This window comes from Cydia amplana, chromosome 19, assembly GCF_948474715.1.
Source record: "Cydia amplana chromosome 19, ilCydAmpl1.1, whole genome shotgun sequence".
NCBI classification, from domain to species: Eukaryota; Metazoa; Arthropoda; class Insecta; order Lepidoptera; family Tortricidae; genus Cydia; species Cydia amplana.
The window spans coordinates 12,352,340-12,374,751 of NC_086087.1; the positions used below are offsets into that span (position 1 = coordinate 12,352,340).

A 22,412-nucleotide genomic window follows, 5' to 3' on the forward strand; every position below is an offset into this window, starting at 1 on the left:
CTCACTAATAAAATAAACTCTTACAATAAGCTGCTAATAAATCTAAAAAGAGAATTGGATTTGACAACGCCTATCACCGATCATAGTTCTTCTAACAATCATTCGAATGCTTTGTTTAATAGGCTCAAAGTTAGGTTAGTTATCTAGTCATAGAATACACGAAAAATGTTAGTTATCTAGTCATAGAATACACGAAAAATATTTTTTGCTTGTGTAAGTGTAAATTATGTAAACTAGTTAAATCCGAACGAGGGGCGCCTCTTCGTGAGGCCGTAAGACAAGCTGCGTCAACAAAGGCGCACTATTTCTTCCTAGCTTTAGTTCCATCGACTTGACATTTGTTAGCACTTGTTTGTTCAGGTTGTTTATCATTGTTTGCTGAACTACCATAGTCCAAGTCCTCTGCACCATTGTGCATGGTAAGCATCGTAAACTAACATTCGTGTATCTTTGTCCGCAGGTGTCAACGTCGTCGTCTCGCGCGATGAGCGAGCGCGACCGGGAACGCGACCGGGAGCGCTGGGGCGCCCCGCCGCAGCCCGAGCCGCCGCCGCACCGCGTGCGAGCCGCGGACCTGTACCCGCGGCTGCGGACACATTGCGACGAGCCCGGCCTAGATGTGCCGTTCACACCGATATGTGGAGAGTTCGTGCAGGTGGGTCATGAGTCATGAAGTCCTGGTGTGTTTGGTACGCTGAGGCGCGCTGCTGCTGACCTAGCTGACTGCACCGTATCAGATTTGCAGTGGCTTTTGCCGAGTGAGAGCTCTTGGCGTTTCTATACTCCTAGTAAGAGTGCTTGTTGTGACACATATTTACACCATACCGGCGTGTCTCACTCCGCGATTTCGTCGCTTTGCTACAGGTAGCTAAAAGTACATCTGTTCGGCCCCAATTTTTGGGAAAGCCATAAGCCGCGCGTGGCGCTGTCGCCACCTAGTGGCCATATCTGTGCTGAGCGTAACAGACGCGTTTTGTTAGAGAGTGAGTCTTCTGTACTTAGTACTATTATTTATTCTGTGGCCATACCTCTTAACTTTGATCCGTCAAGCTGAACTAAAGCCCCCTAAATATACAATGGAATCTTACCGACTTGCCCCAACATAAATATGAGCTACTTAGATTACACGATGCACTTTGGCTACAACGCTCTATCTAATCAAACTTGCTCGAAGGAAACATTTCTTATTTTATATACGGCTTTGCATTTCGTTGATAAGAACCTAGCTAGTTTACATATTAATCCTATTTATTTATAATACATAGTAATAAAATAACCGATAGCTCTGATAACATAAATGGGAAAGAAAGGGAACAAAAATATCAAAAAAAGCAAAACTGTCCGACACGGATATTGACAATATTAATCTGTGTTGAAAAAATCATTGCTAGCTTCAAAACCCACGAAGGAAACAGTCGAGTACGTTTGTATGGAGAAATTACCACTCCTGTTGGCTCTTAATGGGTAAAAAATAGTACGGAACTATTCATCGGACGTAGTCGCGGACATAGGTTAGTCTCGAATAAATTAGAAAACACCTTATATTTGGTCAGTGCAAACATTCTTCGGGTATCGCACCGCGTGAAATCGTGCGCCGGCTATTTAATCTAAGTTAGCTCTCACGATTTCTACCAGGTGTTGTTTATTAGAAATGTGTTTCGGAATCTATTCCGGTGTCTAGACGCCCTTTCTTAATGTTTAGGGCCAAGTTTTTCGAACTAAAAAAGGTACGAGCCAGTTAAATGAAGATATTTAGAACTACTCTGCTTCCCGCGCAGCTAATAATGGCTTTGTTAACTTGTTATTTTCTACATGGATAAATTAAACTATTGTCGTCGCTTTGAACTCAATTTTCAGTCATGTTAATTAAATAACTACATTTTGTGGTTAAAACGTAGTTTTGAGACACTTAAGTGATCAATACATTTACTACCTGGTCTCAAAATTAATCACTAAGAGATGGGTAACTAAATATATCACATTCATTCTATCAAAATAAATTTCGAATAACTTGGCCCGAATGTCTAACTGTACCATGAAATGAACACAAGTGCTACCTATATCCAACTAAAACCAAATATGTTCAAAGTCTACACTGAACATGCCTTTCAAATGTCCATAATCATTAGCATATATGCATCGATTGTTACTACCGTAAACATTGTTAACTGATCACCCGTATGCCTTATTACAACCACATAAGGTATATCTACATAACTCTACTAGTTATCAAGTTATCATACGTAAATTGATAGATAAGTTAGTCCAGCAAATGCACTTTAAGGTCAACGGGTCGGATGCACCGGGGTGAATGAACGAAATGACGTTTTGATAGTAGTCTATTGAGTTAGTCAATAGCTTCTAATTTGTATTTATTACTTGACTAAAATTGTTCGACCAATTTTTTTAACAAGCAGATACTTACGCTTCCGGCTTGAACCCGCAACCTTTGCAATCCGTGGGTGGCGTAAAGCGACATCTACCGAAAGACGATTACATCTTTTAACGGCACCGGAGTCTCAATTTGTATTGAGAATTCACCAGTAACAATGAGCTAACCCGTACTAAACCAATTGGTATGTATTGGTGTGTAATTGGTTTGGGTTGGTTGGTATGGGTTGGGGTTAGGTGCCATACTTGATGTAGCACTTGGCTTGCAAACTTAACCTATTAGTTTATTAGGTATTAGAATTCGTTTCAAATGTACCATGACCATGACATTAACAAGTATTTATATTTCCAGTGGGTCGGCCGCACGGCGGACGGCGGCACCATCGCGATGTCCAACTACCGCCTCCACGCTCAACCTCGGCGGCGGAGCGGGCCTGGCGCCTCCGTGCCGCTGCGGCTTATCGACGCGGTCGAGATTAAGGATCTGCTGGGCCTTGTTGTACTGTGCAAGCATGGCAGGCAGCTTCAGTGAGTACTACTCAGATTGTATGCTTGCCTGGTACTCTAACTTACTTCCGTTCCTAAATTAATCCAAGAGCTTTATGGTGTAATTGTGACTTATATTTTAATTCAAATTTGTTGGTCCTAACGGCCTAGTTTAATTTTTGGGTATTTTATAACCTGACCTAGACTAAAGTTGGACATAGGAACTATAACTTTGTCATCACGAAAGTAAAACGTTTTAGGAAACCGTCTTGTGAGTTAGGTACTTGTAATTCTTGTAAACCTATCGACCTAGATTAAACTGATCCATCAAACGTGAGATTAAAACATTTGGTCTTACAGATATCCCTTCGCGACCATATATACTTGTTTTATATGTATTTAATAGTCTTAATTTAATTTAATATAGTCATTATGTTGTATCTTCCTTTTCCTTCTGTGTAACTTTTATTTTACTATTTGTTCACTGTACTTTATTTGATGTCTTTTTCTTCTTGTCTGTTACCCTCCGTGATTCTTCTCACTTGATGGTCTCATCGGAAGACCAGCGCTGGAAGCCACCAGCAACATGCTGAGATGAGGCCATTTCGTGGCACTTTAATCTTATATTGTGTTTTCTTTTATATTATGTATTGTCTGTGCTTACGAATAAGTTATATTCTATTTTATTCTATTCTATATAATATGTACTCGTACCTATAGTTGTTAAACTAATGAAAGTCTGGAAAACCCGGCACCCCCCGCCCCGTGGCGTATTTTCCCACATACAGATATCGTAATCATAGAAAATTATATCCACACAGCTATTGAACACCATTTGCAAACAGTTTTCCAAGTTAACAGCAAGGTTAATAGTATGTAAACGTCGGCATTATTGTAATAATATTTATTTGCGAGGTGCTAAACGGTTTGGTTTTATTATCGGTTTTGTTCAATGCTTACCTACGTCAGATAAGTTCAATGAATAACAAGAAAGTATGTTAAGTAATAATGTTTGAGCTAAATTCACCGATTAGCTCATTTGATATCGAAAGCATAACAACTGATATATGTAGCCGTAGCAACAGTAGCAAACAACATATGTGACACTATGCACTCTTTATGCTGTGTTCCTGGTAGTAATTAAATCATCATCATCATCATCTGTAATTAAAACCGAATCACGCCATTCTTATTTGTATGGTGTTCATACAGGTGGTCTATTTTCATAACTAACGAGTAAATTTTCCCATACCTATTATATTTACCTATTCGGTTTACGCATATACAATCGTGAACGAGTCAATAAATAAATCTAGGTACATATTGGTAAATCAATATTATATTAAGTTTATGGTTTATGACAACTTATATCCACATTAGTTATATACACTTAGATGTCTAAATACACAAGCCAACAAAATATGTCTAGACAATAAAAAATTAAAACAGATTTTTATTTTATTGTATTTGACAGGTCGTTGACGAAGATTTATGGACATTGAATTAGAAAGGCATCAACGTTTAGTGTTATTATGCGCAATAAAAATAATAATTACCAAATGATGTCAATAACCTTGTAATTTACGCATATCATAGTTAGTTATTTATTTAGAAATTTAATTCAGACAACAAGGCCCATATTACAAACCTTACAGACTATCATACATATGTATTTTATAAACTTAAAACTAAACACTAGTTATTTAGTCGGTAAAACGGCGTGGATCCGTTCCGTTGCATCAGCTGCTCCTGTGTCGGATTCGGCAGTTTGCCCCGGAACCTCCGAAATACGACACCCTTCGGCCAGAAGTCGGCGCACTCGATGGTCCCCTGCAGCGACCGCGACTTATTGACAACTAAAAATAAAAGTGCTAGTCACATCTGACTGAATATGATTTGTGGTGACTGGATAAAACCATTTATAAATGTTGTCATTTATTATATGCATTGATATTTTTAGTAATTTTGTAAAGTTTTCTTAGCAAATTTTAACTCTTTCCCATTCTTTAAAATTCAAAAGCCTATTTACCTACAGTAGTATGTACTTTGAACTGCAAATGTAAAAAATGAATTATCTTTTAATGTCGCAAAATGGACTGTCATAGTTTTCCCCTGTACACTTAAAAAGCTCATTTTATGAGACCTGGCTAATAACAAGTCCAAACGCATCCGCAATGGCGTCGTAAAGTGAATACTCCTTTATTGCCTCTAAAGCGGGTGCCAACGACGCACAATGCATTCTGAATGCGAGGATTTCTCTAATTCTGAAATGTACCGGACGTGACTTAAATGTACATTCATTTTGTATGTTGTTGGGAAATTTAAATTGTTAAGTTTATTTGACTACTAATGCCATTGTGTTTGAAAGGATGTTTAAGTTTATTTTTTACGATATTTGTAAATTTGTATACAATACAGTATGATGTACTCGGCTGTGTTAGCGACAGTGGCGTCCATCTAGCGGCTATTAGTTTTTAAGACCTACAGTTTTACTTATATCATATACCACTCGTATAACCCTTCTCACCTACATACCTAATATTGGTTCAGCAAAGAGAATCAAAATTCGCTTGTAAATTGTAAACATAAAACTTAAAGGTCGTTTTGTGGCTGGCAAAAAAGGTCTACAGGTCAAACTCTAAATAAAAGCACGCGCTGCAGTGAGGTGTGTGCTAGGGCCCCTTTAGCCCCGTTAGAACAAAAATTTGACAGTTCTGAACAACTGACAGGCCGATATCGTCCGACGGACTGGTAATCAGTGGGCCTCATATGATCGTAAGTCTGTAAAATGTCGGACATAGACTGAAAAACATTTTTTATAGTTGGTCAAACCAATTTGTCAGTCGGCAAGAACCAGGAAAACTATACTCATTCTTTTCTTTTGGGTGCAAGTAGGTACTGTAAGACAAAGATTCTCTCTGTCTATGTTTGAAATGAGACAGTCCTTTGACAAACTATATTTTATTTACAGGTGTACATTCAACACAGGCGACCAATGCCTGGAATGGTGGCAACGCCTCAGCACCGCTCTATCGCCCATGAGTTCAGTCCAAGAAACCTTCGCCGCGGCATACGCGGCGTGGGCCAAGGAGCAACCGCCCGCCTCCGTCCATAGAGCCCTGATGAGGGCCTCTAACGCCCCACACAGGAACTGGTTCGGCCCTGAGGTAAGCCTCTTGATCGTTTATAATACCCTGGTACATTAGTTGAATCTTCGTAGCGGTATATGCTGACTAGGCTATGGAACAACCATCTGGGCACATGCTTCCGTCCATAGAGCTCTGATGAGGGCCTCTAACGCCCCACACAGGAACTGGTTCGGCCCTGAGGTAAGCCTCTTGATCATTTATAATACCCTGGTACATTAGTAGAAACTTTTAAACTTTTTAAAGATATATGTGCAAGTTACGGACAATTATCAAAAAAAAGAAAAAGTTCTCGGAAATTCCAGGAAAATTTCACAGGAAATAAGCAACCTTTCATTTTGGAAATGGAAAATTTCGAACTCCATACAAAAATATGAGGTGTTTCCATAATTCGTTTTAACAATATGATTGAATATGATTTTCATTTAAATTATTAACAATTAGTAATCAAATTAACTTATATTTTAAAAAATAAATTAGTCACTATAAAATACATTCCCGGCATTCTGCCACAAGGGTTATTCATAAATTGTTTAGACCTTGTATTGAGTATATCGATTATATAAGTATTTGGCGCGAATGCATGCATCGCCTTTATATGCATAATAAAAATATGTCAAGGACGTTTTCTTTTGTTAAATAAATTAAAGACACTTACTAAGTTTGCATAGTTTATTGTTATTATTCAATATAACAGGTGATCTCTCATGAATAAGTAATAAGCTGAGAATTCTATAGTTGCAAAAAACCTGGCGCACCTACATATGTATTTTCTTAGTCACCGTTTACTGTGTTATTTTATCATGGGAGGATTAATGTGGCAATTTCATCTAGCTTGAAAAAACATGTCTCAGGGCACACGGGCTGAAATTAACAGAAATTAAACACCGATATCTTTATTGGTTACGGAATAGAATAGAATAGTTTTTTATTCGTAAACACACAGACAATAAACATAATTACATAAAAAGAACATAGTGAAAATAAAGTGTCACGAAATGGCCCATCTCAGTATGTTGCTGGCGACTTCCAGCGCTGATCTTCCGATGAGACCATCAAGTGAGAAATAATCACGGATAAATTGTCAATGACACTGTGATACTGTGATACTTATGGAATGTTGCTTACATATGATATCCATGGGTCTAGTCTTGTTTGCGGATAACCGATGTCGCGGCAAAATGTCGAAACGGAAACTTATTTAGGTATATTACCTACCCGACGAAAGAAAACATCGGAAATAAAGATACGAGTAAACAAAATAAATTCTCAATGAGTCTGGGGTAAAAATTATGATTAGATATGTTTTCAAAATGCAAGTTTGAAATGTTACTATTTCGTGTCATTATGAATTGTAACTCTATTTCCAGGTGGAAAGGCTCGGTTTCACAACGAAAGGCGCGTGGCGAGTAACGGCGGCCAACGCCGACTACAAGCTATGTTCCTCCTACCCACCTCTACTGGTGGTCCCGGCGTCCATCGGCGATGAAGACCTCGACTCCGTTGCGAGGTGAGTGGCTCAGAAAATAGGGAAAACAGAACATAATACGAAATCTTCAATCGTGTTTCTATTACGCGCAACACTGCGCTTGGTTAGTTTCTCTTTCACACTTCTTTCTGAGTATGAAAGACAGATTTGATTAGACTAGCGGTCGGTTGCACCAAACTGTTTGTCAGCGTGAAAGAGTTTGCTAAATTATTGTATGGAAAGTTTCATCAGTCAGTTGATCAGTCTGTCAAGTACGGATGGTGCAACTGGCACTTAGAGACAGATCTGAAATTTACAAAACGGAAGTCTAATAAAAACGCATACCAACGATTCAATCTTGTCTGCATATATTGATATCGGCCATATTGTTCAGGCTACAGCTGACGAAGGAAAAGTGGGATGATCGATAGCCATTACCGATATTGTACCGTAACCTCTAACTTCCCAATGGCCTATAAAAGGGTCTTACATTCCATTATATTTGAAGTCTTTAAGTATTTTGTACAACTCAACATTGGCATGTCTTGATGTCGAAGTAAAATCGTGGTTATACAGAATGTTGCAAATCGCAGCTGTTTTTAATCTACATTCACCTTTTCTAATGTTGTAAAAACTAGAAATCCTGTTATTAATGATTTATTTTCCGTCAGGTTTCGCGCCATGCGTCGAGTCCCCGCCGTAGTGTGGCGGCACCGAGGCAACGGCGCGGTCATCGCGCGGACCTCGCAGCCCGAAGTGGGCTGGTTCGGCTGGCGGTCCTCTGAGGACGAGCGGTTGTTAGCTGCGTTCGTCTCCGCCTGTAACACCGATAGGGGCGTGCAACCGGCTAACACTAACAAGGTATGCTCTCCTGGTAACTTGACCTACAATAGGCTAGATCAGCCATTCTCAAAGTGTTCCGCAAGAATTGAGAATAATTTAGAATAATAAAATATACTTCTAAAAACTATTGTTTTATTGTAGGGTTCCATCAAGTATTTCGCTTTCCAAAAGGGTTCCGTCAAAAAAAAAGATTGAGAACCGCTGGGCTAGATGACAAATTTTCATTTATGGTATCAATCAGTCAGGTTTGTTTTTAGGATCAAATGTCTATATGGGACCCATTGCATTAAAGCAACACAAAAGTCAGAAATGATAGTCAAAGTACGACAGTCGTACTTCACTCGCGAAACGCCCCTAACAAATCGCTATGTGAACGTGACGTCAAGGTCACTGAGAGCGCATTTTGAAGTATGAACAAAACAAGAAAATTGCATTTTTGTCAGTGAAATATTGCGTTTATGTATATAGTTGCTAACCAAACTTTTTTTGGATAAAATGTTAGAAATCGAATGGTATCCTTACTTATTTCGTTTCTGAAAGTTAAAAAAAAAACTTTATTTTTGAAATTTTTTAGGTACTCGATTTTTGTATTGTTTCCATATATTCTATTAATATCTACAATATTGTGCTAAATTTCTCATTTGCTATCTATTTTACTAGATTTTGTTATAAAATTCAACATGTGTCAGCATCCCTATACAAGTAGTAGTAGTAGTATGTATCGTTGTTATTAATTAACTCGCATATTTCCTTTCCAGCAAACGAAACTTCTAATAGTAGACGCACGATCATACGCTTCAGCAGTAACGAACAGAGCTCGCGGCGGGGGCTGCGAGTGCCAACAATACTACCCGTTCGCAGACATACAGTTCATGAGCCTACCGAACATACATCACGTGCGCAGATCATTCCTGCAGCTACGAGCGCTGGCTGCCGAACCTAGCGACCAGGCCAAGTGAGTTCCACATATTTCATGATAGCCTGGTACTAATTCCATAATATTAGAGTCAAAAATTATGTTTCTACAAAACAACCGTACAACGTCGGTTAGAACGAAATCGCAAGTTCGTATGGGCAACCAATTTGTCAGCTTATTACTGAGAATATAGATCTGTACAACAAATTGGTAACCTAAGCATGAGAAAGAGATCGTTGTATGCTCTCATCAGGTACATTTTGTTATTCACTATTGACATAGAGCGTGCTGCCTTGCGAGCAGCACAACCAGTGCATGCGTTTGCCTCGTGCGAGGACGTCGACACAAACCGAGTTGCCTCGCGCGGCAGATGTGTCTGTCGCAGTCGGATTGTATAATCCGCCGTATTACATTACGGCTAGCCGTTTTACAAAACAGGGGCGTTTTGAAATGCGGCGGTTCGACGATTAGCCGGATTGAATGCGGCTGAATGAAAATCCGCCGGAATGTATTCGGCGCCATACGTTCTTCAACACGGCTAGCCGTAATGTAATACAGCGAGTCATTAGCCGCCGCTTTGACAGTTTTTAGTTCCCATTTTTAACACTCGTGGCGCTGACATAACAACAACAAACTATGAAAAACGCTGGGGTGTCCATCAAATCTGGAGTTCGTCGGACTGTTTCTTTTCAAAAAACATTTCCTTCGCAACTTAACTAGACGGAGCCCCGCTTCGCGGGGCTCCTATTTCTGAGCGGTTTGCCCTTCGGGCATCTGAAGCTACCTAACGAACCTAACCTACCTATTGATTTAGTGAGACGTCCGTGAAAACATTACACTTTGGGGAAAAAAGCGTAGGTAGGTAAGTAGGTTAGGTTCGTTAGGTAGCTTCAGATGCCCGAAGGGCAAACCGCCCAGAAATAGGAGCTCCGCTTGCGGGGCTCCGTCTATTTAAGTTGTGAAGGAAATGTTTTGGAAAAGAAACACATGTAGTGCGGTGGGACCATGGTAAAAATAAATTAAATTGCAAACATTGTCAAACTCCGCTTACATAGGCGACCGAAAGAACTGGTCACTCTACAATCTAAATAGTAGATACGATGCGGCTAAACGTAGGCCGCCTTATTGAAGAACGTATCGCAATGACAATCCGGCTAATCGTCGAACCGCCGCATTTCAAAACGCCCCTGTTTTGTAAAACGGCTAGCCGTAATGTAATACGGCGGATTATACGATCTGACTACGACATGTCTAATGCCTGTGTAGATGTGTCTAAAAATATTTATTTTTGTCCACAGCTGGCATAGCAACCTAGAACGCACGCTATGGCTCCAATACATCTCGGGCGTAGCGCGAGCGGCCAGCGTAGTGGCCCGAGCCGTGCTGGCCGGACGACCGGTGCTGGTCCACTGTTCGGACGGCTGGGACCGCACGCCGCAGATCGTGGCCGCCGCGCAACTCATCCTCGACGTGCACTATAGGACGCTCGAGGTGAACTTCTAACTACTTGTGATCCCCTAGTACCCACGACGTAGGTTCCTGTCTATTGGGTTTTTGAAGTGAAAACTTCTTTAGCGGCGCTGGGCACTTTTTGAGGTGGGAAAAAAATGATAAACTCGAGACAGCGTAAGGCGATCACGTGACCGTAAGGTTTAGATGGCCACTCATTTAGATGGCATTTAAATCAATAAAGAAAAAACTCAATGACGTTACATGAAAAAGGTTCTAATCTTGTACGGGCTGAAATACGAGGATCTCACAGTTACATTCTAACTCAAATATAATTCAATAAGCTACATCCAGGGCTTGTTAACGTTACCAATTCACATTATAAAGTAACGTTACTTAACGTTAAAATCATAAAAATACCTTATTACCGGTAGTAAATGGTAACGATACTTGATAACTTAACATTATTATAACGTTAGCTAGTTAACGTTAATTTTACCGGTAATTTTACTTTTTATTGCAGGGCTTGTTAACGTTACCCAATTCACATGATAAACTAACGTTACCAAACTAACGTTAACACTATCATTCTTTAGGCTGATATTTGCTTGTAATTTCATACACAATTTTAAGGCCAGTAGACCTTATTGACCATAAATACGGCAGGGCTTCTGTCAAATTGAAATAGAATCAGTCAAAATACATTAAAGATAATTATGTACGTTAGTAAAACTCAACTTTAATTCTAGTAGTTAAAGTTCATAGTCTTTTGTCATTATTCTTTATGTTTATCAAATGAAAGAGGTGGTATTCTACTTGTTTAAGATCTTTGTCCAATATGCATTGCGTCTCACTCTCTCATTAAGCAAAATGTGAGACGCAAATACACAATGGACCGAGATTGGACAGATAAAATACCACCCGGCTGTGTCGGAATATATTTGCCAAAATAAGAAGGTTGCAAAACGTCATAAATTAGTTTGTTAAATATGATGGTATAGCTAATTCGTTACTTGGTCGGTTTATATTAGGTACAGGCGTCTTTGATATAATATACGTCAAGATTATATAGGTTGGATAATGTCTTGATTTTTTTTGTGAAATATGGAGGTGTTGCTGAAATGTAATTTAGTCGGATTATATTAAATGAGACACCTATTTATTGATGTTACTGCTTGCTTGTAAAATAGTCTGGTCAGCACAGTTCATAATGTATGAGAGCTCTACATGAATTCTCACACCAGAGATTTTTTGAGATGTGATAACCTATGTTGCAAATACTATATTTAAAAAGAAATCTCCACAAAATATGTCACATTCTTTTAATAAATCCAAACTATTATTAAAATACAAAAAATATATCAAAACATGAATCCGACACTCGAGATTTTAATATCATTTTATTTTACATTTCCAATTTCCGTTTCATTTACACCCAATATTAAATCTTTTTCCGTAATAAAATGCGTATATAATTACTGTCATCATCTGTATTTATTTTATTTCTTTAACCCCTTATACATAAACGCGCTACAAACTTCAATTAGCTAATAATAGTAATAATCGTTTGTCCTTATCTGTCACTTTAACTTATGTATTTGTAAGTAAGGGATAAACATAATTGAACTAAATCAGGCCCGTAAAGTTTATGAATAAAGTGGTTAATCTTTATTGCACAAAAGAAAAACCTTATAGTACAAGAGGCGGACTTAATGCCATAAGGCATTCTCTACCAGTTAACGATGGCTTGTCCTCCGGGCCATTTGATCGATGACCTCCTTTGATTATTTATTTTTAATGGACGCCAAAATCCAGACAGGAACTTCGATTTTGACATTTACCACAGTAATGCGGTCGGTAGCAATGTGGCGCTTCAAAATTGCTGCAGTCGACTGCATTGCTGTAGAAAACGTGAAAAAGGTCATTCAAAGGGTAATAGGGTTATATACACCGCGGGGGTTATTACCCGAAAGATTTAAACCAACGATTTTAGATCCTAATTAGAGTATATAAAGTTATATAACACATAGTCCAAAAACCCTTAATTTAAGAGATATTAATTATTTAAAACAAATCACAAGTTAAAAAATCTCAATTCTAACACACCCTTATGCGTGACGTAGCCACCAACTAATTTTACACGCAGACGCACTAACTGCATGGTTATTAGCCAAATTCGAACTTCTAACGAAATTTTGTTCTGTTCTCAATCACGAGAGTGCAAACTATTTACCTTCACGATAACTGGGTGATAGTTTGACGAAAATGACGAAATTGATGTCAAGATATGCGCAAGATAAAATCTTTAAATTTGATTGACTGTAATAAATAAAATTCGCCATGCCGCATTATCCTCCGGCTCATTTAGCGGATATTCACTTTGTGTACGGATTTGGAAACCCGAAGAACTATGTGCTTCCGGCACGACGGACCCACTTCAGCCTCGTTCCCAGTTCGTAAATTGGCTAGACGAACAATACCCTGAGAGGTGGATTGGCCGTGGAAGCAACGTCCTAACCTGGCCCGCCCGGTCACCCGATTTAACGCCATTGGTTTTTTTTCTATGGGGAACTCTGAAAGATAAGGAAGGAATACTCAACACCAGTGAAGTCTGGAGAAGAATTATTAATAAAAATTCGAACGGCTTCCGAAGAAATAAAGAACACTTTTGTAAACCTAAATAATGAAATCCGTTTAAAATTAAATCTTTGTGCTGAAAACGGTGGTACACACTTCGAAAACCTAATTCATTCTTCTTCTTCAACCTAGCGTTTTCCCGGTCTAGCGCCAGGGTCCGCTTTCCTGCTCAGCCTTCTCCACTTTGCCCGGTCTTCGGCATCCTCAGGTGTGAAAACCTAATTCATTAAATTAATAAAAAAGCGTAATTGTTTAACATAGTTGTTTATTTTACTTTACTCAGTATAAATCAACACATCGAGAATTTAAAATACGTACTGATAAGCATGATCGATATTTTAACAAAAGGTCATTCATTGATTTTAACAAAGTAATCATCCCTTTCCAGCTGTAGTATGAGTTAAAACAATAAGAGACATGATTTCTTTCGGATATAATCATGGTTAATGGCTTTGGTTATCTCACTCAAAGGAAAAGATTTTATCGCAAAGTTTCAACAATAATAACTGCACTGTACCTACTGTTGTAGTAATTAATAAAGTTTTGATACATTTTGTGGTATTTTGAGGTGCCAATCAATTGAAATAATTTCAACGTAAACATGATCCTAGACATAACTTGACACTTCTTGTCATGGAACACATGTCACTGCATTCGCCGTGCATCGTATGATATCGGAGTGATTCGTGAAATGTCATGCTCGCTCTCTGTGTCTCTACTTGAGATTAATTAAACTCGCTCACTCTCTGAATAAAGGTTTGTTCACAAAGAAGCGGTAAATTAATATGATTTAATTTGTACTGAAATAGTAGTTTAATTAAAATATATAATTGGACCCATGTTGATATAACATTATTTACTCGTACTGTCGTCAAAAATACGTGGTTTAAATCTTTCGGGTTATTAAATCCCGCGGTGTATAAGATGAAATGATGCATTAATAAAACTTTAGTTAACTAACAATATTATATTAAATCATTAACAACTTTGACAGCACGATCTCTTCGCAGGTAGGTGCTCTACAAGGAGTTTATATTACAACATTATTTCCAAGAAATAATCTCTCATTATTAAATTATACAACGGGACTTAATCGCGTATCGTTGTATAATTTAATAATGTGTAAAAATCGTGAAAGTTTAAATCAGTGTAATCTCTCATTGTTACGAAAATGTTGGTAGGGTGGCTTTAGGTTACTTTTCGTTCATATCGTCTTGGATATGGGTGAACATGGTGTTAATACACTCAGTATCAATCAACCTGTAAAGATATTGTAGCCTGGCCTTTTCTCGAAAAGTCTTCTAGAAAAATTTACGCTCATGTCGTCTCGGATATGAGTATATTTGGTATCAGTGCATTCAGTATAATATCCTGAACACAAATATATGAGATGACAAGCGCGAAAGTGGTGAGGGTAGTTACTGTGATGCAAAGTTTTTACCATTTTTCTTTTAAACATACCATGTGGGGTACCAAATGAAAGGGCCTTGTGAGTAGATCACAAATATATAACATACTGTAACACTTTTACTACTTAATCCAACAAATTATTTGAAAACGTTCAAAAATTTCACAATGAGTTGATTTCCAACTGCTCTAAATTGACTAAGATAACTTGATCCCAAGTTTCCTTGCAATTATACGTAATCGAGGGCCAGGCTCATACTAGTTCTCATGTCGCGATGCGCTATCGCTAACAAAAACTAAGCGTTACGAATTGCTGACATTTGCTTCTTTTAGTTTCTCTACTCAAGCATCGGATGACAGGATCGTTGAAAAGGGACAAACATATCCTTTGACGTTACGTTACTCTTCTCGTGAATTGTCAAATTTTAAAATTCGAAATTAGCTTTGGAATTTGTCCGGGTGGCTATTCGAAGTATAACTTGGTGGACGGTACTTACTAACCAAATAAGCTTGAGATCCAGTATCATAGATAGTTGTAAGACTTTAAGGGTCTATTTATATCTGACTGTGCATCCTGTATTCTAAACGTTTTGTGAATAGATATAAAAATTGACACCTATCATTTTTCACATAAACACAGACACTTTATGCATTGAATTATTAAACCTTAACGCAATGCCATAAGTCATAAGGTATATTTTCCTAATATACCTTGATGCTAATTCGAACTTTGTTATAAAAGATGTCATTTTATATCATTCGCGCGTGCATTTCACTCGTACTAGATGAAATATGTATTGGTGCGAGCGAGACGGTTGGGCGAATGATAACAAAATGATATATCTTTTTGACATCTTAAACAAAGTTTGACTTGGCCTCTGTGGAAGCCTGGAAATACAGCATACTTCATTGACTTTTTATGCTGGAAATTGATTTAATTATTGCGAGAAAAATAAGTATGTAGTCTTCAATAACTTGTACAGTTATGTACTGCCAAAAAACTAGAAGTGTCCATTAATTGTGTAGAACATTATTTGCTGTTTGTTTCCAAAATCATGCTGCTATTCTGCGAATATAGCAGTTCCTCGGGCAGATAAATTAAACATGATCGAAACAAATACTATTAAATTAACCACAATAGTAAACTTTTCTCTCAGTGTGGGATATTCTCGGTCATGGAAAACTTACAAAATTATTGTTTTTTTCATTAAATCTATAATTAATATTATTGTCGGGAGAAATTCTGACCGTGTAGTCGTATAAGCTTCATAGCCCATTCTTCAAAAAAATTCTAGTTAGAAATTACTGTTTAGGTAGTATAAAATAAAAAATAAAAAAAATTTTATTTCTAAAAAACGGGAACAGATATCAAGTTGTTAATTCGCAGACGGGTATTCAATATGATATATAATTCACCCGTGTAGAAACATTTTACTGTGCAATTAATGTAACTTTAACTTTATATTGACTCCACTATTAGTAATTCGGTATTGTTAGATTACAAAGTAATCTGGGAATCGGTAATCAGATTACAAAGTAATTTCGAGTAATCGTGGAACCAGGAATCAATTACGAAATGCCCATCTCCATTTAATATGTCTTTGTCTCACGGAAGTTTTGTTATTAAAATTGCCCATCTCTGCTTGAGAGTGAATGAACATTCGCTCGATTGTCAACGATGATGGCACCTATCAGTTAATCAAACGGTAAATAAGCAGCTGTTAACGTTACCTACTAACGTTAACAATGGTGTATCGATACCTTTGACTTAACGTTAGCTCAAATTGACAGCTGCTAACGTTACCATTTTGTTACCGGTAAAGAGTAGTATAACTAACGGTACCTGGTCTAACGTTAGTTACAACTTAACGTTAAATCTGTCACCTTGTGGTAACGATACCAACTTTTTAACGGTATTTAAAGCCCTGGCTACATCTTGATGAAATCGCTAATAAAAGTGAACTCTAGTACTGGTGAATAAAACTCAAAATATCATGACCAATATTTAGATTCGAGGTCTGCAAGGTAACTTTACAATTTCTATTCAAATTCTTAATTTTAATCTGTTTATTTCTTTTAATTGGAAAAAAATTCAATTTTATCATTAACAGTGATATACCTCTACTTTGGTTTCAATTAATTTAAACAACTAACGCTACAAATTTAAATTTCGAATTTTAAACAAGCTCACTGACCAGCAATTTCGGAACTAAAGTTTTTCAATAGAAAGGAGGATGGTGCTGCAGACATTTTGTACTAGTCATTGAGTTTTCACTTCTGTCGGCACTCCCGGAGTGCAACCCGTTGTTTTTTTTTTTCCTTATGCGCTCCTGGTATCCTCCTTGTAATTAGATCCTTGCCTCTTATGAGTTTCTAGTATAAGAATAGGATACGTGCACAAACTATAATAGTCATATTTGTATCTAATAGGTAATATCTTCTTCACAGGGTTTCCGAGTACTAGTAGAACGTGAATGGCTAGACTTCGGTCACAAGTTCGCCGACCGTTGCGGCCACCAGTTCGGTCCTGAAGACCCGAACGAGCGCTCGCCAATCTTCCTCCAATGGCTGGACGTGGTGTACCAGCTCATGAGGCAGTATCCCTGCAGTTTCGAGTTCAACGAGGCATATCTGGTGAGTAGGAGTGGAACAGTTTACCAGTTCGGTCCTGAAAACCCGAACGAGCGCTCGCCAATCTTCCTCCAATGGCTGGACGTGGTGTATCAGCTCATGAGGCAGTATCCCTGCAGTTTCGAGTTCAACGAGGCATATCTGGTGAGTAGGAGTGGAACAGTTTACCAGTTCGGTCCTGAAAACCCGAACGAGCGCTCGCCAATCTTCCTCCAATGGCTGGACGTGGTGTATCAGCTCATGAGGCAGTATCCCTGCAGTTTCGAGTTCAACGAGGCATATCTGGTGAGTAGGAGTGTGGAATAGTTCACCTGTTCGGTCCTGAAAACCCGAACGAGCGCTCGCCAATCTTCCTCCAATGGCTGGACGTGGTGTACCAGCTCATGAGGCAGTATCCCTGCAGTTTCGAGTTCAACGAGGCATATCTGGTGAGTAGGAGTGTGGAATAGTTCACCTGTTCGGTCCTGAAGACCCGAACGAGCGCTCGCCAATCTTCCTCCAATGGTTGGACGTGGTGTACCAGCTCATGAGGCAGTATCCCTGCAGCTTCGAGTTCAACGAGGCATATCTGGTGAGTAGGAGTGGAACAGTTTACCAGTTCGGTCCTGAAGACCCGAACGAGCGCTCGCCAATCTTCCTCCAATGGTTGGACGTGGTGTACCAGCTCATGAGGCAGTATCCCTGCAGTTTCGAGTTCAACGAGGCATATCTGGTGAGTAGGAGTGGAACAGTTTACCAGTTCGGTCCTGAAAACCCGAACGAGCGCTCGCCAATCTTCCTCCAATGGTTGGACGTGGTGTATCAGCTCATGAGGCAGTACCCCTGCAGTTTCGAGTTCAACGAGGCATATCTGGTGAGTAGGAGCGGAACGAACGAGCGCTCGCCAATCTTTTAAATTTCAAAGATCGGCATCTTACCATACTAAGAGCTAAAGTCTATTTATTCTTTCCGTAGACTAAAATGACATTTCATGTGTTGCTAGTTTTTTACGTCTTATAAATAGTGATGTGCTACAACCGGTACTAACCGAAAATAAACTATTGGGAGGTACATACTTATATTTGTTGATGAAGTGTCTGTAACGCAATGAATGGATAACCCGTGACGTGCTAAATGGGGACACTAGGAGAGTAGGAGAGGTATTAAAAATATAAAATAGCGTAGGTAAAAATGCCATCATTAATAATAATAATAATAATAATATATTCTTTATTGTGCACCACATGATGAAAAAGAATACAGAGAAAGAACAGACATTACATTAGGTAACAACAGGCGGTCTTATCGCTCAAAAGCGATCTCTTCCAGACAACCTTTGGGTAGCAGGAAACCAATAACTTACAACAATGAACGGGTAGTGCTGATACGAGATTACGTAGAGTACTAGTATCATTTTGAGGTATTTAGAAATGTTGTATCCAGGTCTACGTATATACACAATATTTCTAATATTTTAAAGCGATTTTATTGTAAGATTAACAGTCACATCGAAGCTACATATCATATAGCTCATAATTCACCAAGTTATACTATTTCTCTACGTATACTGTTTTATTTAAATGAGAACCTTACTTTGTACTTTTCGTGACCTGTTTTATAAAGGCACCATTTAGAGTTAATTTTTTGTTTATTTTGAATCTAAAATTAATTGAATATTTATCGGTTATTCACAAACCGAAATCAAAGATCATCACTGTTTGTTTTAAGCTGGCCACATTATTTCTACGTTTGACATTTGTGGTTGTCATTTTAGTCTACGGAAAGAATAAATGGACTTTAAATAGATAGAACGGTGCTTACAAGTATCTCATTTAACCATTATCTGTCCACAGATAAAACTAGCAACACACGTCCACTCGTGCATGTTCGGCACGTTCCTCTGCAACACGAGCCGCGAGCGAAGCGAGGCGCGCGTCCCCGAAACCACCGCTCAAGTGTGGGAGTTGCTACGCGCGCCGGCGTACAGGAACCATCTCTACTCGCCGCACCATTCACGATCTGAACAGGTATATATCCAACATAAAATACGCCCAGCTTTACTTATATTCACACACACACACACACACACACACACACACACACACACACACACACACACACACACACACACACACACACACACACACCACGGGGGATTTTTACGTTTTTATATTGATCTGTCTTTTCTTTAGCATGTTCTGTATATAGCTTTTCAGCATTTTAATTGTAACTTAAATGAAGCAAATGAAATACTTACCTTTTAACATACCTACTCATAAATGTAGCACAATTTTTATTAACATTCTCCAGATAAGGAAGAGCGGTACCTCCTGGCACAGGCTTTAAAGCTTAAAAGGAGGTTCCAATCACTAAGTTTAAGATGATTATTGTGAAAGTAAATAAACATTTTTAATTTTTTTTAATTTTAATTTTTTAATATCCGTTGCCTCGGCGTTGCTGCTTTACGAGGCACACGACTTTACGAAGTACACGCAAATGACTTTTCTCAAACATGCAATGAAATGTCGTCGCTCCGGGCGTTATATCAGGCTTCGAAGTGTCACGTTTAGGGCGGAGCAACTCCAGAGAACTGTAAAGGAATTTCATACGAAATTGAAGGCCTAGGCCGGGAAGTAATTTTTTTTTAATTCTAATGTAAACATGGGATCTGTGTCCATGAACAGGCTAAACAGCCGAATTATACATATTTTTTTTATATTTTGAGTGAATGAATGGTTATCGGACCAAAATATCCGTGTTAACGCCTGTTATACACGAACGTACTGATATTAAGAATACGAATCTGTATGATTCAATGTGTTGATAAATAAATTAAAAATTTTGTCTATACGTAAGTCACCAGAGACCATAGACAATCTAGTCTAAACCGTAAAATTATTCAATGTTAGCATGTCTCACAACAGTTTAAATTCGATTACCATAGACAATATTTAAAATCCTCTGCATTTATTTAATTTATGAAATTGAGATTCTTATTACCAGATTGTGTTTAATGGCCCTAATAAGGTCTATTCGAACACTACACACGCGAAATACGGACGACTTCCGTAAAAAAAACAATTATGGCGGGATTGGAAGGAAAATTAAAAAACTTTTGTTGTGAAGTTGGATTTTTATTATAAAGATTATAAATTTGTTTTTTTTTTGTGGTGTATTTTTTTATTTCATTGCATGTTTGAGAAAAGCACTATACATGCCTAGCCGTGAAAAGGTCTTGCCGGCTTCGTATCACTATCCGCCTCCCTACGGTCGGCCGGCTATACCCACTCACCCGGCAAGCCCTTCTTTCCCGGCGTCTGCAGTAATGTACTATTGAGACGAGATACGATTTAATCATTAATTACTTTATCTACACACATGTCATTAGTGCTCTATAATGCGTTCAGAAACCGTATAAAATGACAAGCTTTATTACAACCAATTTTACTATGAGAACTTTCTTATCTGTGGTAGTAGGAAAATTTGTACTTTAATGTACGAGTACATACGTAACGTTATAGATTTTTGTAAGGTTAAGAGTTTAAATTTGGAACAGCAGTCAAAACTCAAGTGGGTCTCTATTCTAGTATCCATAGATATTAAAACAGTTATCGATACGAAACGTCAATTTAGTATGTTTTTTTCGTTTTTTTAATATAAACCGCACGATATTTGATTTCGAGTGACATGAGAATAGGGACTTTTCTCAAACATGCAATGAAATGTCGTCGCTCCGGGCGTTATATCAGGCTTCGAAGTATCACGTTTAGGGCGGAGCAACTCCAGAGAACTGTAAAGGAATTTCATACGAAATTGAAGGCCTAGGCCGGGAAGTAATTGTTTTTTAAATTCTAATGTAAACATGGGGTCTGTGTCCATGAACAGGCTAAACAGCCGATTTTTTTTATTTTTAGTGAATGAATGGTTATCGGACCAAAATATCCGTGTTAACGCCTGTTATACACGAACGTACTGATATTAAGAATACGAATCTGTATGATTCAATGTGTTGATTAATAAATTTAAAATTTTGTCTATACGTAAGTCACCAGAGACCATAGACAATATTTAAAATCCTGTGCATTTATTTTATTTATAGAAATTGAGATTCTTATTATCAGATTGTGTATAATGGCCCTAATAAGGTCTATTCGAACACTACACACGCGAAATACGGACGACTTCCGTAAAAAAAAACAATTATGGCGGGATTGGAAGGAAAATTAAAAAACTTTTGTTGTGAAGTTGGATTTTTATTATAAAGATTATAAATTTGTTTTTTTTTAGTGGTGTATTTTTTTATTTCATTGCATGTTTGAGAAAAGCACTAAACATGCCTAGCCGTGAAAAGGTCTTGCCGGCTTCGTATCACTATCCGGCCTCCCTACAGTCGGCCGGCTATACCTACTCACCCGGCAAGCCCTTCTTTCCCGGCGTCTGCAGTAATGTACTATTATTCTTTTGTCTAGGAATTAAAAAAAACTACGGATGTGTGACATGTGTGAAAAAAGTTTTCATTCACCGCCATTTGACGTACAGTTTATCTTTTAGTTAGTTTTAAGTATATGTTTAGATAAAGTAGTGTATGTAACTGTACATAATTAGGCATTAAAATACTCGTGTGATCCTTTTAAGAAACTCACTAACGTTCGTTTCTTAAACCCACACTCGTATTTTAATGCCCCTCATTATGTAGCAGTCACATAAACTACTATTTTGCAGGTCCTATGGCCAGAATACGGGGTGCGCTCCATGCAGCTGTGGTGGGGCATGTACTGTGGCGAGCGCGAGGTACCGGACGACGAGCAGCCCGAGCCTGAGGCCGTGTCGCCGCCGCACCCGCCCGCCAACGGTACCTAGTCACATACCGCCTTTGTTTTATGCGCGCCTGGTACCTGAAGCTCACTTGCAGGAATTTGTTGTCATGTTTATGGCATGGCAAATGCTTTCTACAGAAAACCGGCCAAGAGCAAGGCATTTGCCGGTCGTGTTTATCGCACTTTTGTTAGAAAACCGGCCAAGAGCATGTCGGGCCATGCTCAATGTAGGGTTCCGTAGT

At 38.5% G+C, this 22,412-nt stretch overlaps 1 protein-coding gene across 1 annotated transcript in view; it reads left to right on the plus strand.

The window, feature by feature from the left end:
• The window catches only part of LOC134656986 (myotubularin-related protein 4), a 65,195-nt gene that overhangs the window by 29,221 nt on the left and 13,562 nt on the right, over positions 1–22,412 (plus strand). The window contains exons 3-12 of the mRNA XM_063512550.1: positions 461–655; positions 2,744–2,919; positions 5,849–6,044; positions 7,394–7,533; positions 8,163–8,352; positions 9,093–9,289; positions 10,549–10,741; positions 17,192–17,377; positions 19,207–19,380; positions 22,076–22,205. Of these exons, the coding sequence (XP_063368620.1) occupies positions 461–655; positions 2,744–2,919; positions 5,849–6,044; positions 7,394–7,533; positions 8,163–8,352; positions 9,093–9,289; positions 10,549–10,741; positions 17,192–17,377; positions 19,207–19,380; positions 22,076–22,205 (1,777 nt within the window). The remainder of the gene's footprint in view (positions 1–460; positions 656–2,743; positions 2,920–5,848; positions 6,045–7,393; positions 7,534–8,162; positions 8,353–9,092; positions 9,290–10,548; positions 10,742–17,191; positions 17,378–19,206; positions 19,381–22,075; positions 22,206–22,412) is intronic.